Below are 15,795 nucleotides of genomic sequence, written 5' to 3' on the forward strand. Positions count from 1 at the left end.
TGCATGTCAAATTATGTACCAAAAGTCATGTACATTGTCCTAAAAAAGTACAGATATAATACTTTTAGAATAATTGCTCTTGATTAATTACTCATAAGTAACCCAAACATAAGATATTTTACAGTGAACTTGCTTCAAAAGGAGGTTAGGGGTGCCTGGGTGGCTCAGTCGGTTAAGCGTCCAACTCTTGATTTCAGCTTGGGTCTTGATATCAGGGTTGTGAAATCAAGCCCCATGTCGGGCTCTGCTCAGCAGGGAGTCTGCTTGGGATTCTCTCTCCCTCTGCCCCCCCCCCCCGACTCTCTAAATAAACCTTATAAAAAAAGGTATAGTAATATAGTACTTAATTAAATGCACTTACTGGCTTTTGAATTATTTATATTCCTTTTAATTCACTTTATTTTTTTTTAAGTAGGCTCCACACCTATCATAGAGCCCAACATGGGGCTTGAACCCATGACCCTGAGGTCAAGACCCAAGCAGAGATCAGGAGTCAGATGCTTAGCCAACTGAGCCACCCAGGCACCCCTTTAATTCACTTTAGAGAAGTAGTAATACAAGATGTTAAGCAGAAGAAATTCTGTCTTGAACATTTTTCTTAGAACAGTTCTAATCTTTATTTTGACTTAATCAGGCACAAGATAAATTCATTGTCCACTGTGCTTTTCTAAGTAATTATTTGCTATTTTAAACCCTGCAAGTCATTAAAATCATTGCCTTTGTCAGTTTGGTCATCATAAGCGTTTTCTTCCCAAATATTTTTGGATATTCATTTATTTAATATTTTGCTAAGTACAGAACAAAAAAATTGAGTTTTTCAACCAGGAAAAACCTTCAGCATTGTAAGAGAGTAATCACTAAATTATCAGGAAGCAAGGACTCAATGAAAGCAAGCCTATAACTACTTAATGCCATAGTTTCTTATTAGGCTATGTTCGACCCCATTCATGGTCTCTCAGAACATTGCGTTTGATTTTCCCAGTGATTGTCTTCGGGAGTTCTGGAACAAATTCCACCTAATTAACAGAGAAACATACTATGAGACATTTGATTCCATTTTGACAATTCCAGTTGTCAGTACAATAGGGAGAGCTTTCATGTAACTGGCGAGTTTGAGTCTGGGGGATGTCTTAGCCTAAGCTCATTGAAATTCTTGTGTTGATAGTCCATTTGACATTGGAGCTACATCGTGAGTTTTTAGTGCAAAGGCTATATGCTTTGTCAGAAGAATATAATCCCTTTACTCCATTGCTTCCCTTTCCAGTTCAAACTAGACCTGGGCCTCTACTCCCCAAGGAAATAGAGGCCACACCTAAATGCACAGAGAAACAAGTTAATCCTTGGGTTTTGGGCTTTTAAGAGTTGGGTCCTGCAAATCCTTTCTGAGGAAGACTTTTGAGAGTTAATTTTGAGTACAAAAAATTTTCCCCTTATGCTCATGGTAAAATCCTCTCTGTTTCCCTCTCTCAAGATGTGACTATTTTAAAATATCTAAACAACATTTCTGAGAAGCAACTGGTGACTGATTTAGTAAATTTAATGGAGAAAATGTAGCTAATTCTTAAGCTGAAGTCAACTACCTTTTGGTTGAAATACCAATTGAAATAGAATTCTCATCTTAAGGATCAATATCAAGCAACAGTATTCCAGGATGAGAAGGAAGGAAATTGCAGTGCCATCTCTCTGTTTTTATATAGAATTATTCTTTTTTTTTTTTTTTTTTTAAAGATTTTATTGAAGAAGGTTTCAGGAAAGATTCCACAGTTTCTTTGGATAACATCTTTTTTTTCTGAGCCTTAAGTTTGGTCACTTGATACTTAAAGGCTTGTGCTTTGGGGGCGCCTGGGTGGCTCAGTCGTTAAGCATCTGCCTTCGGCTCAGGTCATGATCCCAGGGTCCTGGGATAGAGCCTGCATGGGGCTCCCTGCTCAGCGGGAGGCCTGCTTCTCCCTCTTCCACTCCCCCTGCTTGTGTTCCTGTTCTCGCTGTCTCTCTCTCTCATATAAATAAATAAAATCTTAAAAAAAAAAAACAAAAAAACTTGTGCTTTGAAGAGTATTATGGCTCAAGAGTACTGATAGCTGAATCAGGTGCTGTCTTAAATTTTTTTCCACCATTTTTTTTTCTCATGGAATGGGACTGGTTAGTCTTATAAGGATCCTTAGTAATTATTCAGTATTTCAAAGTTGATCAAAACTAGTTTATCAAAATTTAAGTGTCCTAAAGAAATTTTTTAAAGCAAAATTATTAGGGCTAAACAAGTTGAAATAAGTGTCTTCTACTTATATAATGAGCTACCATAAAGTCAAAATCTAATAAAATCTGTGTACTTAATAGCTTAGACCCTTCTTTGGTAACACACTCTTGGGCAAAAAATACTTGCCTTTCTTGGATAGCTGTAAGGTGCAGTTGATTTTTTCACATGATCCTGAAGTTCAAGAGTTAATTTCTCTGGGTTGGATGATTTAAAGGGTGCAGATAAGACAACAAAAGCTTTCACTACCTGCAGGAGAAAAGTCAATTTATATTGATGTTTGTTTTTCAGACACATCAGGAGTTTGGAACCAATGCTGAACACAGGTACTTATAATTATTTGTTAACAGCAGCTTAAGTGATGAATGCAAATCCAGAGATCACCTCTGATGGAGCTTGGATACAAGTAGGGTTTTGAGATCTAATTCCAGATAAATGGTTTGTGAGTGTGAGGAGTGCAGTGTTTCAGTAAAGCTAAAAGTTGAGTTTTATTTACATGTCAGACATGTATTTAACATTTCAGTCAGACTAGTCCTATATATTATAGAGGCAGTCCTTGATTTGCAGATGATTACTTACTCCAGACCTACACTGTTAGAAGCATGTAATAGGGAGACAAATGGAGGTTCCAGAGAATATGGTTTGAAAGGAATTTGGGGAGGCTTGGTGAAAGGATTTTGTATGCTGGGAGATGAACTCTTGGGAAGGATCTATCCAGGCAAAAAAATTCTTGCTTCTCTTTGGAATACTATTCAAAACGCACCAATTAGATAATTATTGAGGTTAGTCAATTATAGTTTAAATTATTAATTATTCGTACATTGATTCCAATCGGTATTTACTTCTAATGTTCAGATGAAACCAACTATATTGAGAGAATGAGAATATGGTGGCAGGAGAAAAGTACTTTGGAGAATAGAATCCACTGGGTGTGGAGGTTGTACAGGAGGTTTAAGTATGGAATCCATAGAGTCACTGCAGAGGGTTATTGGTATGTAAAAGGCATCAGAGAGGGTACCTGGGTGGCTCAGTCAGTTAACCATCTGCCTTTGGCTTGGGTCATGATCCCAGGGTCCTGGGATCAAGCCATACATTGGGCTCCTTGCTCAGTGGGGAGCATGCTTCTCCCTCTCCTTCTGCCCCTCCCCCTGCTTGTGCTCTCCTCTCTGTCAAATAAGTAAATAAAACCTTTTTGAAGAAAAGGCGTCATAGAAAGAGATGTGGGAGGATGCTGATACACAAATTGTTTTTGAAATATTGCTATTTACTGAGTCTAAGAAACTTCCATGAGGAAAGGAAATGTCTCCCTTCCATACTACATGGCTTCCTCCTAAAACTAAGGCTATTACTGTCATTCCCCAAGTTCCCTCTCATTAGGTCCTAAGTAGGCTTGTGGGACTTGTTTGGGAACCTGGCCACAGTCTCCTATTTGCATTGTTTCTGTGAGGAAATGTATTCTGAGTTCCATGACAATCATACGTACAGTAAAATCTGCTTTTTCTTATGCAGCATCTGTTCCCCCCTTTTATTTATTTATTTATTTTATTTTATTTTATTTTATTTTTTTTTAAGATTTTATTTATTTATTTGACGGAGAGAGAGACGAGGAGAGAGGGAACACAAGCAGGGGGAGTGGGAGAGGGGGAAGCAGGCTCCACGCAGAGCAGGGAGCCCGATATGGGGCTCGATCCCAGGACCCTGGGATCATGACCTGAGCCGAAGGCAGACGCTTAACAACTGAGCCACCCAGGCACCCTATTTATTTATTTTAAAGATTTTATTTATTTGACAGAGAGAGCACAAACAGAGGGGGAGAGAGGGAGAAGCAGGCTCCCTGTTGAGCAAGGAGCCCGATGTGGGACTTGATCCCAGGACCCTGGGATCACGACCCGGGCCGAAGGCAGCAGCCCAACTGACTGAGCCACCCAGGTGTCCCTTGTTCCCCCCTTTTAGTAATAGTACCCTGATTTTCCTACAGAGCATTACCCTAACTTCTCTCTTTGGTGGTGTTGACACTAACTTCTACCTCCAGTGACCAACGTATGATCCAGGTGTGGCCAGTGAGCATATACCATTCCCTGGACCACATTGATTACATATGTGATCTAAGATAGGCAAATGTTATTCTGGGAGTCGCTTGGAACTGTTGGAAAAGGAGCCACCTCCTTTACTGGTTGTGAAGCTCTGTGCATTTGCAATCAGTTGCTACCAAGTAGGAAGAGCCTGCCTGAATGGAGCCAACCTAAAGGACAACAGCCAGGAAATGAAGAGAGACAAAGTTTTGCTTACTTCACATGAACCCTTGGATGTAGCTGTACTTGAAGATGACCTCACTTACATATGAGCCAATAAATTCCTTTTTTAAAAACTTAAGTCAGTTTGAGTTCAGTTTCTTTCACTTACCACTAAATGCATCCTAATACATCCCCTTTGGGACACAACTCATTTGTAAAGTTGAGTAACCAGGTGATGGGTATTGAGGAGGGCACGTGTTGTGATGACCACTGGGTGTTATACGCAACTGATGAATCGTTAAACACTGCAACAAAAACTAATGATGTGCTATATGACAGCTAACTGAACATAATGAAGAAAATGAAGAGGAAAAAAAAAGTTGAGTGCCTAGTATATATTTTTGGCACATGGGTGCTTCATCGTGAGAATTACATAACTACTCTTGATTCATTCTCCAGAGGGATCAAATGGATAGAACTAGAAAATATGAAATTTCTACTTTAATGACATTCACTCTACCTCTCCTCTGATTGGATCCGGACTACTGACAACAGCTGATTCAGCAACTGCTGGGTGTTCAATTAGCGCACTCTCCACTTCAAACGGCCCAATTCGGTACCTAGAAGAGGAAACGAAGCCCTTGATCACTACGTCACCCAAGTAGGAGATCTCCCCTGGCAATCTGTTAACTCTCTAAGAGTGGCAAATGTACAGACCCAGAGGATATGATGACATCATCAGCTCTGCCGACAAACCAGAAATACCCGTCACTGTCCATCACTCCTCTGTCTCCAGTGACATAAAAATCCCCTCTTACTGTGGCAGCAGTTTTCTCTGGATTGTCCTAGGAATCAAAGATGACTTTGGGGATTAATTTGGTCAGAAGGGAAAAAGGGATATGACACCCATGAAGTGACTAGTACCTTGCACATTCTATTTCTAAAAGAAATTAAAAAAAAAGGTGGTTCCTACTGTAGAATACAAAAAGTTCAAGAAAATAATGAAAAGGAAACCCCTCTTGCACCTCTTCTGCCCCGTATCGCCCCCTCCCTGCCCTCTGCAGCCTGCCTAGTTGTCTTTTCTGAAGACAAGCACGGCTACTGGTTTATTACACATAGAATTTAATCTTTACAAAACTCGTAGGAGATAGGTGATATTCTCCCCATTTTACAGTTGATGAAATAGACTTGGATTTTGTGACTTGCCCAAGTTTCACAGCAACACATGGTGGATATGAAATTTGGACCCAAGTCTGTATGACTCCCTATACCACCTTTCTATTAACGTGACTAGCACATTGTATGTTCTTGTACCACATATTCAGAGAAGAAACAGAAGGGCCGTGTAGATTTTAGTCTGAGGGCAATTTCCCCTTCTTTGCCAGGTGGTAGGATGTTGCCATTTTCATCTATAATCTAGAATGAAAAAATATTTAGGTTCCTAAAATTTTCTTTTTACAAAATGAAAACAGGTTATGAATAGTTGTACAGTGACTAGCAGAAAACTGTAAAACATTCTTTACTGACAGTCAGATATTACCCACCTGGACATCATAGGGTAGTACTGCTTTCCCCATAGAGCCTGATTTAATTTCTTGTCCTTTCTGATTAGCACAAATTATTCCCTATTGAGAGAACATGTTTTATATAAGAATGTAAAAATTCATCTTCTGTAGCTATTTATATCATGACAATAAAACATAAGACTCAGTTTTGACTGGACTGATTTTCCCAGAATGCATGCTTGTCTTCTGGATACACACACACACACACACACACACACATTTTGACTGGACTGATTTTCCCAGTATGCATGCTTGTCTTCTGGACACACACACATACACACACACACACTGTTTTGTTTTAGACCAGTGCTTCTCAAATGTGTGTGTCAGAATTATCTGGGACATTCATTGTCCAAGCACAGATTGCCAGGCCCCATCCCAGAGTTTCTGATTCAGGAGGCCTGGCTGGGGTGGGGTGGGGTGTCTGAGAATTTGTACTGCTACAAAATTCGCACACGCTGCTGCTGCTTCTGGTTTGGGGACCACACTTTGAAAACTACTCCTTTAGACTAAGGGTCCCATTTAGTACACCTTGGGATAAATTACCCACTGGGGCTCTCTCGGGTCCTCAGTGCTGCTGAGAAGATGAGCCACTCGATTCTGACCCTCTCCAACCCCTAACACCTTTGAGACTTCTGCATGGGGAGAAGACAGGAAGACTGCAAGGAACAATCCTAATTCCCTGCTAGCCAAGCCAAATTGGGCAATTCAGAGGTCTTGGTAGTTACTGGGCAAGGTAAGGTATTCTGGGAAACTAAAAATTTAGAGCACCAAGGGGGCTCTTCAGGGGCTCAGCCTGGGGTTGAAAGGCTCCCAATATGCTAAACTTAAACTTTGCCCATTAAACATACCACTTCTGTCTGTCCGTAGCCTTCATACAGTTCCAGCCCAGTTTGTGCCTTCCACTGTTCTAGCACCTCCGGGTTGAGTGGCTCCCCTCCTGTCAAGCAGTGCCGTAGCTTCTTGAATTTATATCTGCAGACACAGAGTCTCATGGGGTCTTTGGGGAGAAAAAATCTGAATGGCTTTAATTAAAAAATTATTAGGATGTTCTAGCAACGAGCAAACAAGCTAGGAAAGGCAAGTCTTTTTTTTTTTTTTTTTTTAAGATTTTATTTATTCATGAGAGAGAGAGAGAGAGAGGCAGAGGGAGAAACAGGCTCCCAAGGAGCAGGAAGCCCGATGCTTGGCTCGATCCCAGGACCCTGGGATCATGACCCAAGCCAAAGGCAATGCCCAACCATCTGAGCCACCCAGGCACCCTAGGAAAGGCAACTCTTAGGAAGGTTCATTCAGCAAATATTTTTGAGCACCTACTATCTTATCAGACATGGTTGTAGGTTGTGTGGGGCATGTTAGTGATTAAAGTAAAAATTCCCTGACAGAGCTTGCATTTTAGCAGGCTATTAAAGGAGGGGAGAACTAGGAGAAAATGCTGATAATGATCTTCAGCACTTATTATGAACCAAGTGATAAAACAACTAACATTAATTGAGCATTTACTGTGCTGTAAGGGCTTTAGGAGCATTCTCATAATCTTCATGCCCTATTTTACAGATGAGGAAATTGAGGCTGGGAGAACTTAAAGTTGCCCAAGGCCTCAAGAAGGGCTGAGTTGACTACTCTGCTCCCAGCATTTGTCCGGTGTCTGACCAAGTAGGCCACTTACATTGAATACTCACCACAAACCCACGAGGCAACTCTTAATCCCCTCTTGTGGATGGAATTAAGGGAGGCTTACTTAGCAAGGTCATCTGGAGTGTCTGAGGTCTCACTAGTAGTATACAACAGAGCCCCACTTGTTTGACTTTGGAGATCAAGCTTTTCGCCATTGCCCTTACTACTCTGCTGCCCACTTTCTCAAGTGAGAAAGTCTGGAACAGCCCGGCTCTGATGCATTGAGGTCTCCAATGGGCAGGACAAGAATTGTGCCTATTCAAAATAACCCTTGAAAGCCCTTGAACTACTCTTGAGATGTGAGCAAGATGCTCACATTTTGAGGGCTGCCTGGGTGGCGCAGTCAGTTGAGCTTCCGACTCTTGGTTTTGGCTCAGGTTGTGACCTTGGGGTTGTGATCTCAGGATTTCGGGGTCGTGAGGTCGAGCCCCATGTTGAGCTCCATGCTCTGTGCAGAGTCTGCTTGAGTTTCTCTCTCCCTCTGCCCCTTCCCACCATGTGTTCCCTCCCTCTCTCTCTCTCTCAAATAAATAAATCTTAAAAAAAAAAAAAGATGCTCACATATTGAGGGCCACAAGGGAGTTGACCCTGACTAAGGTAAGAGAAGGTTCAGATCTGCTTTATTTTGTTTCATAGCACTCTCCCTCCTGGGCATCCACATTTGGGGGGGACAGAGGATGGGTGGGCCTGCACTACTTAAACTGTCACTACTTAACATTGTTCCTCTCTTCCTTTCTCTCTCTCCTCATGTATTCAATTCATATTGGTTAAGTAAATATACATTGCAAGTCCACGAGGGGTTCGGGTGATTTGGATAAATTGATTGTAATCTTCAAGTCATAAGACTTCATTAGCTTTTCTTCAAGGCAATATAAATGCAGTTGTATTTTGGGGTGGAGGGGCGTTAGTTCTTGGATTGTAGGGTTCTGGTTGTCCCTGAGAAAACGTGGAGTGGCCCCTAGAGGCTATCCTTAGGAGCAACTGGGAGGCGATTTAGGCAATATCTGGAGACATTTTTGATGGTCACCAGGGAGGTTCTACTGGCATCTAGTAGGTGGAGGCTGGGTAGAATGCTGCTCAACATCCTACGGTGCACAGGACAGCTCCCGACAACACAGAATTATTCAGTCCAAAATGTCAGTAGTGACAAGACTGGGGAAACCTGCCCTGAAATGGGGAGATCTATGATGCTAGACTGCAGCTTTTGTTTGTGCTTCAAATGGGGATTTCCACCCAAGTACCTTTTCAGATCTTTCTGCACAAGCATCCGGTACACAGTGGGAGCGCTGCACAGGGTCGTGATGGGGTAAGTGGTGAGCGTCTGGATGATGGAGAAAGACAGTTGTCAGAAGTGGTTAATTAGAGGCCACAACTAGAGCTGATGTCTGCAACCCCTCATCCTCTTTCATTGACAGGTTTCCATCATATGATCACTACTAGGAATAAGAAAACAAGTATTTATTAGTTGTCACTAGTGACTGTATGTCTGTTGGGAATTTCCAGTTATTGGAAAGAACACGTGTATGTTACAGTAATAGACATACACAATCAACTTCAACAGAAAGTAAATTGTTGAATTTGAGACCAGTCCCAAAGTGTGAACTGGTTTATTCTACCTCAGGGCTGCAAATTACCTTTTATGGTGGAATTTTGAAACCTCCTGCCCATATATTCCTCCACAGTACTCACCCTGGATGTAAACCAACCTACCAAAACCTTCCAACACTTTTTCTATAAAAGACATCAGTCCTGGGGCGCCTGGGTAGCTTAGTCGGTTAAGCCTCCGACTCTTGGTTTCCACTCAGGTCACGATCTCAGGGTCGCGAGACTGAGCCCTGCATAGGCTCCGCACTTAGCGCAGAGTCTGCTTGGGATTCTTTCCTCCTTCCTCTCCTTTTCCCTCTGCTCCTCCTCCTGTTTGCATTCTCTCTCTCTCTCAATCAAATTAAAAAAAAAAAAAAGACACTCCTTTTGAGTGGATTGATTAAATGCATTAGTAAGGGCATTTTTCAGCCCTTTCCTTAACTGTTTAAGATTTGCCAGGCTCATTTTACCTCCAGCTCCTTAAAGAAAAATCTAGAGAAATACTCATGTTTTAGATGTCCTATTTCTAGAGAGATTCTACTATGTCACATAATGAATTGACAGTTTGTATTAAGTTTAAACATTTGAGAGAATATTTTCAAGATGTATTTCTAGGCTATCTGGATTGTCAAAGATCAAGAAAAACTTTTGATCTGTAAGTGAGCATTTCTACTGTCTCTACTTGCTCCCTTGATTCGAACTATTCTTAATAAGCATAAGTGCATGTAACTAAGAATAGTGTAAAGTTTTTAGAGCGCTTAAAATAACACACACTATCTTTGTAAAATAAGAGTATTCTTATTTTAATAGACTTATTTAATATAAATACCATATATTATCACATCATTAATATCTTATTTAATATAATATTAAAGAAGACTATTAAAATAAGAATATATTCTTTTACTTAAATATATAATATTTAATATTTTATAAAAATATTCTTATTTTAAAAATACAGGTTTTAGGACTGCAAATTTAGTTTATCTACTCAGGTCACTTTGTAAACCTGATGTAGAGATCCCAGTTCTCATGTTACCCACCATTTCTGTTAAGACCTTCAAGCCATCTCGTTAGACCAGTTAGCAAAATAACAGGGTGAGTATAGCTTTTATTCACACACAGGTGTGGTGTTTAATAATATGTATGTATTTCATTAAACATAGTGGGTTTTTCATGGTTGAAAAATAATTGGCCTGAATCACATCTTTTTAAAGGCTAAAGAAATCAGAGCAATCTGATACTGCAGTCTAGCTGTGCCTGGCTGAGAAGGAGGAACTTGCTTGGTTTTAAGACAAATACTGGGTTCTGAGAATTAACAAAGTGAAAAGCACAGGGTGAGGGGACAATGGAAGGAGCTGCTCTGGGAGAAAGGTGACCCCACCTTCAGTCTTCTCTACATAGGGTTTTGGATTTATTGCCTATTGTTTTGTTTCACTGAATCAAGAAACCAAAGATTTGTTTAGACTTGAGACTTGTAATCTGTTATTTAGAACCTCTCAGGTGGGATGTAAGCAAATCCTGAATAGTTTGAAGCATGAGAGTGTTGTGGGTGTTCCTTCTCTGTTAAATACATTCAAAAGCCAAATCCCCAGAGACTTAATTTCTTTTTTTTTTTTTAAAGATTTTATTTATTTATTTGAGAGAGAGAATGAGATAGAGAGAGCATGAGAGGGGGGAGGGTCAGAGGGAGAAGCAGACTCCCTGCCGAGCAGGGAGCCCCATGCGGGACTCGATCCCGGGACTCCAGGATCATGACCTGAGCCGAAGGCAGTCGCTTAACCAACTGAGCCACCCAGGCGCCCGAGACTTAATTTATTAAAAAGGAATGATTTCCACAAGTCCAGGAAAATATATTCTGAAGAATCATTCTTTTGTGGTTTTGGCAGGGGTTTGGGGGTGGGGGAGGGAGACAAGGGAAAGATGTAGCAAGAAACCATGACTTACGTCTAGGAAGGTATCGGTGTCAAACTGGGCCATCCGATGTACAAAGACACAGGCTCCCTGAAGCCAGGATGAAAACACACTGCCAATGGCAGCCTTGATCCAGCCAGTGTCAGATATATTCCATATGATATCTGAGGACTTCAGGTCTAGCCAATACCTAAATGATGTGAAGAAGCAACAAGACAGACCAAAAAGCCCCAAAACAAAACAAAACAAAACAGAAAAGCAAACAAACTGGAATCTTGGAGAACTGGCCAGAATCTCAATGGCTACAGAGAAGGGTCAAAAGAAGCCCAAAGGCAGGATGAGTGATTCTATCTCCCACTTTTGTTAGAGGACTTTCTCAGAATCCTAGGTAATCTGAAAGTAGAGAGGAAGGCTGGGTTTGACATAATGTTCTGAGTTTGTTCATGGATGCAACAAATATTTATTGTGCAAATATATGCTAGGCACTGTTTTCCCTAGCACAGTGAGTGAGATAGACCAGATATCTGCTCTTACTTTAGCAAGACAGACAGCAGATAAGCACACAATAAAATGAGTAAGAATATAAATCAGTATCATAATTTCAAATAGTAATACATGCTCTGATGAAAATAAAACAGGGTGAAGTGATAGTTTTAGGGTACCTGGGAAGGCCTTTCTGGGTGGGTGAATTTACTTGGCAATGAGAAGGAACCAGGCATGCTGTTGTGGAGATGGGGTCAAAGTTGGTTCCTGTATATCACCCTGCACTCACCACACAAGTGCATTCCTTAATCCCCATCACCTATTTCACCCATAAATTCTTGCTTGATCAGTTGGTGAGATGTTGCCATTTACTGAGCTGAGGCTGGGCAGGGGCATCGTGGATTCTGTTTTGTAGATGTTACACTGGAGAAATCTAATAGTCATCCAAGTGGAGGTGTCAGCTAGCCAGTTGGATATACATGTTGGCATCTCAGGGGAGAGTTTAGCAAAAATGGTTTTCTTCTCTACCTTCCACAGAGGGTGTAGCCAATTCCGAGGCTGCTCTGAGAGTGCTGGGCCATCTTGGGAGAACCTGTGGTCCCACTGGTGAAATAAATGGCCATTGGTTCTTGACTTCCTGTCTCCACACAGCTGTGCTCTGCAGAGGTGGATCTGTAAAATACGGGTCCCAACCCAACGTGGTAGCTGAAGATGGCACACCAGTTTAACTCTGAGATTATATATATGTATACACATATGTATGTATATATATATATATATGTTTTTTTTTTTTTTCTCTGCTACTTGTGCCCTCTGGATACCAGAACACAGTTAATAGAACAAAACCTAATCCAAAGCCTCCTTGAGAGGAATTTCTCGATAAATCTTAAAGGGATTTTGCAGATCAGTGCTAAGCTTTAACAACTCATTTCTCTCTCTTTTTAAGCACCACCTCTGCACAGGCCACATTGATAGCCAAGATGACTTTCAATATCAATGACAAAAGGATGTGTATTTTATTTACTTAAACATTTTTTTCTAAGTGCTTTTTTTTAATCTGTAATTTTTTTAAAAATCAGTCATGAGTCTTTGTGAACTGTTTAACATTTCAGTAGTTTTTATGATTTAAAGGAAGATCTTTTGGCATTTGAATCAAACTTTTTCATACTTTTTATTCAACATCTGCATCACTGGCAGACACAGTTAGGTGCTTACCATATAGCATCCAATTGCACTTCCTTGCACTAATAAAACTCTGATTTTGTTCTGGTATCAGGCAGTTATATGCTTCAGGGGAGACTGTTCCTTATATAGTTCCAGGGGGTGAATCTTGATAATCCTAAGCCAATTGTAGTAATTCTCATGCCAGAGACTGATTTAGGAATGGGCTCACATACAGTTACAGTCAATGAGATTTAAAGGCTTTCTGGAAAATGTTTCCTTAATACAAATCAAAACCACAATGAGATACCACTTCACACCTGTCAGAATGGCTACAGAGGAATCTGTGCCCTGGCGAATGGGGTGGAGGGAAGGAGGCAAAGTAAAGAACTAGCAGGACTTGGAGATTGATTGGACTTGGAGGATGAAGGAAGGAGGCAAGGCTGATCTGCTTTTTAACATGGGCGACTGGGAGAATCACATGCTTTATCAACTGAGCCAGACAGGCACCCCTCAATAATTATTTTTAAAGATATGCTATAATTCAGCAGTCAATAAAGAGCATCAAATTATGTTCAGGGGATGTGTGTGTGTGTATGTGTGTGTGTATGTGTTTGTATATATGTATATATGGTGAAGTTGGTGTGTGGGGGCTGGAGAAAGAGGGATTTCTTCACAATATCTAATACTGTGGGGAAAAAAACCACTATTTAATGCTTCTCAATCCAGTGTGGAAACCTTTAATGTAAGACTTTAAATTTCTTTTTTCTTTTACCAAAAGAGGACACATTATAATCTGTGGGTGATAAGGAGATTTTCAATTAATGATGTCATTGTCTGACTGACTTTCTTTGGACACCTCAGTTTTATATTTCTGTATTTTTCAGAACTGATTATATGTTGATGACTTCCAGATTTGTATCTTAAGTCCTTGAGTCTGAGACTCATGTATCTACCACCTGCTAGACATTTGGATGTTCACAGACCCCTCAATCTTAATATGTCCAACTTTAAATTCTTTCTCCAGCTGATACTACCCACCCATTCAGTCACCCATGTTAAAAAGCAGATCAACCTTGACTCCCTCCTTCATCCTCCAAGTCAAATCTTCTATTAGGTGATTCTTTTATGGGAAGGAGTCTGGATCAACAGACAGTATTGCTAAGTCCTTGGAGGCAAGGAGACTCTGAGATATAGTTAGTTGCAATTGATGTTACCGCTGGTACTGCAGATGAGGCAGAAGAAAACACTCACTGAAATAATTCCTGGAAGCTGAGCCACCCGTTCTGGCTGCATGGAGACACCAGGAGTTTGGTCTTCAAGTCGGGACATTCTGACACAATGGACTCCACTGCCGGGACCACCTCCTCACTGGCCACAATACACTTGGCCTTGGATGCTCGCAGCCGATAGAGAATGTCTTTTGCTCTCAGCTGGGTTGTTCCTGGCATGAAGACCAGCCCTGGGAAAGAGAGAAAGCTCTGAGCTGAAACAGAACTTTTTTTTTTTTTCTAAGATTTTTATTTATTTATTTGACACAGAGAGAGACAGCGAGAGAGGGAACACAAGCAGGGGGAGTAGGAGAGGGAGAAGCAGGCTTCCCTCCGAGCAGGGAGCCCGATGCGGGGCTCGATCCCAGGAGCCTGGGATCATGGCCTGAGCCGAAGGCAGACACTTAACAACTGAGCCACCCAGGCGCCCCTGAAACAGAACTCTTGTCCCTTAGGTGAGATTATGGACTATGGAAACAGGCTTTGTGCTTGGGTGGGGAATACAGCCTTTGGCTACTCCTGTCTTGGTCCCCACAGGACCCTGGTCACTGGGAGATCCTTAGAGCAGTGGCTTCAGTCTGATAGTCCTTGGGTCTAATTCTGTCCTTGTGACTTATTAGCTTTTGACCTTGAGCATGTTACTTGATCTCTCTGTGCCTTCCTTTCCTTATCTGTAAAATGGGGAAAATAATAGTAAGTGTCTGGCATATAGTAGGCATTATAATGGTGGGCTATTATTATGTAACATTTTTGTGGGACATTTGAATCATCATTATGTAGTACTTAAATAACACTTTACAGCTCATTAGAAATTTTCAGGAACATTATCTTACTCAATCTTCTGAACCCATGGTCTCCAAAGTGAGTTCTGCAAGGTAATCCACTGAAGATGAGAAGAAAAATTAGAATTTAAAAAAATTTTGAGATAATAGTATTCTTTATGTTTTAATCTTTTTATATATATTTTATAATATGCACGCTCTATTGTACAGAAGAACAATAATTATACCCAGATGGGAGGATGTGTATCCCAAATAACTTTATTGATAGATTATGTGATCAGAAGAGCCTGGAGGCCACTGTCCTAAGCAGCCATGTAGGTCCATGCTGTTGGAATATGAGATTGAGTCATAGCCAGTGAGTGGCAGAGTCAACCCTCAAACCTGGGTCTTCCCAGTGGTTTGGAATCGTCAAAGTTTGCCTACACTCCTTTGGAGATGCTTAGTTTATCCCACTTTTCACTCCATTCTAAACACTGGCCTGAGATGGGCCTGATTTTAAAATACCAGTTCCTTATGAGAAGAGCATATATGGGAGAATTAGATGAAAGACAGAGGGAAGGTGGTTTGCTCTTTCTAAAGTGAATCAGTGAAGGAAAGAGAACTGTATGTAAGGCATCACAAATAGCCACTACCATTTATTGAGCACTTATTATGTGTCTGCTATCTCACTCAAAATCAACCCCAGTATATAGATGACAATGAGCTCAAGGGTCACAAAGTCAGTAAGCGGCAGAACCAGGATTCAAAGATACATCTCCTAGACTCCCAAGACCCGTGCTCATTTCTTGGTGAGTTTCCTAGTCAGTGAAATGGGGAGATGTGGATTTGAATTCCTAGAAAGGAGACTATACTCATTGTGTATATCTTAAA

General features: G+C 41.0%; 1 protein-coding gene across 1 annotated transcript in view; it reads right to left on the reverse strand.

The window, feature by feature from the left end:
* Positions 1-592: 592 nt before the first annotated feature.
* The window catches only part of LOC117999173 (acyl-coenzyme A synthetase ACSM4, mitochondrial), a 29,537-nt gene continuing 14,334 nt past the window's right edge, over positions 593-15,795 (reverse strand). Inside the window, exons 5-15 of the mRNA XM_034988128.1 lie at positions 14,127-14,334; positions 12,240-12,383; positions 11,262-11,418; positions 8,972-9,051; positions 6,905-7,028; positions 6,033-6,113; positions 5,803-5,904; positions 5,206-5,333; positions 5,009-5,108; positions 2,384-2,503; positions 593-1,016 (exon numbers count right to left, since the gene is read on the reverse strand). Of these exons, the coding sequence (XP_034844019.1) occupies positions 930-1,016; positions 2,384-2,503; positions 5,009-5,108; positions 5,206-5,333; positions 5,803-5,904; positions 6,033-6,113; positions 6,905-7,028; positions 8,972-9,051; positions 11,262-11,418; positions 12,240-12,383; positions 14,127-14,334 (1,331 nt within the window). The 3' untranslated portion in view covers positions 593-929. The remainder of the gene's footprint in view (positions 1,017-2,383; positions 2,504-5,008; positions 5,109-5,205; positions 5,334-5,802; positions 5,905-6,032; positions 6,114-6,904; positions 7,029-8,971; positions 9,052-11,261; positions 11,419-12,239; positions 12,384-14,126; positions 14,335-15,795) is intronic.

This window comes from Mirounga leonina, unplaced genomic scaffold (genome assembly GCF_011800145.1).
Source record: "Mirounga leonina isolate KUSES-001 unplaced genomic scaffold, KU_Mleo_1.0 Mir_448, whole genome shotgun sequence".
NCBI classification, from domain to species: domain Eukaryota; kingdom Metazoa; phylum Chordata; class Mammalia; order Carnivora; family Phocidae; genus Mirounga; species Mirounga leonina.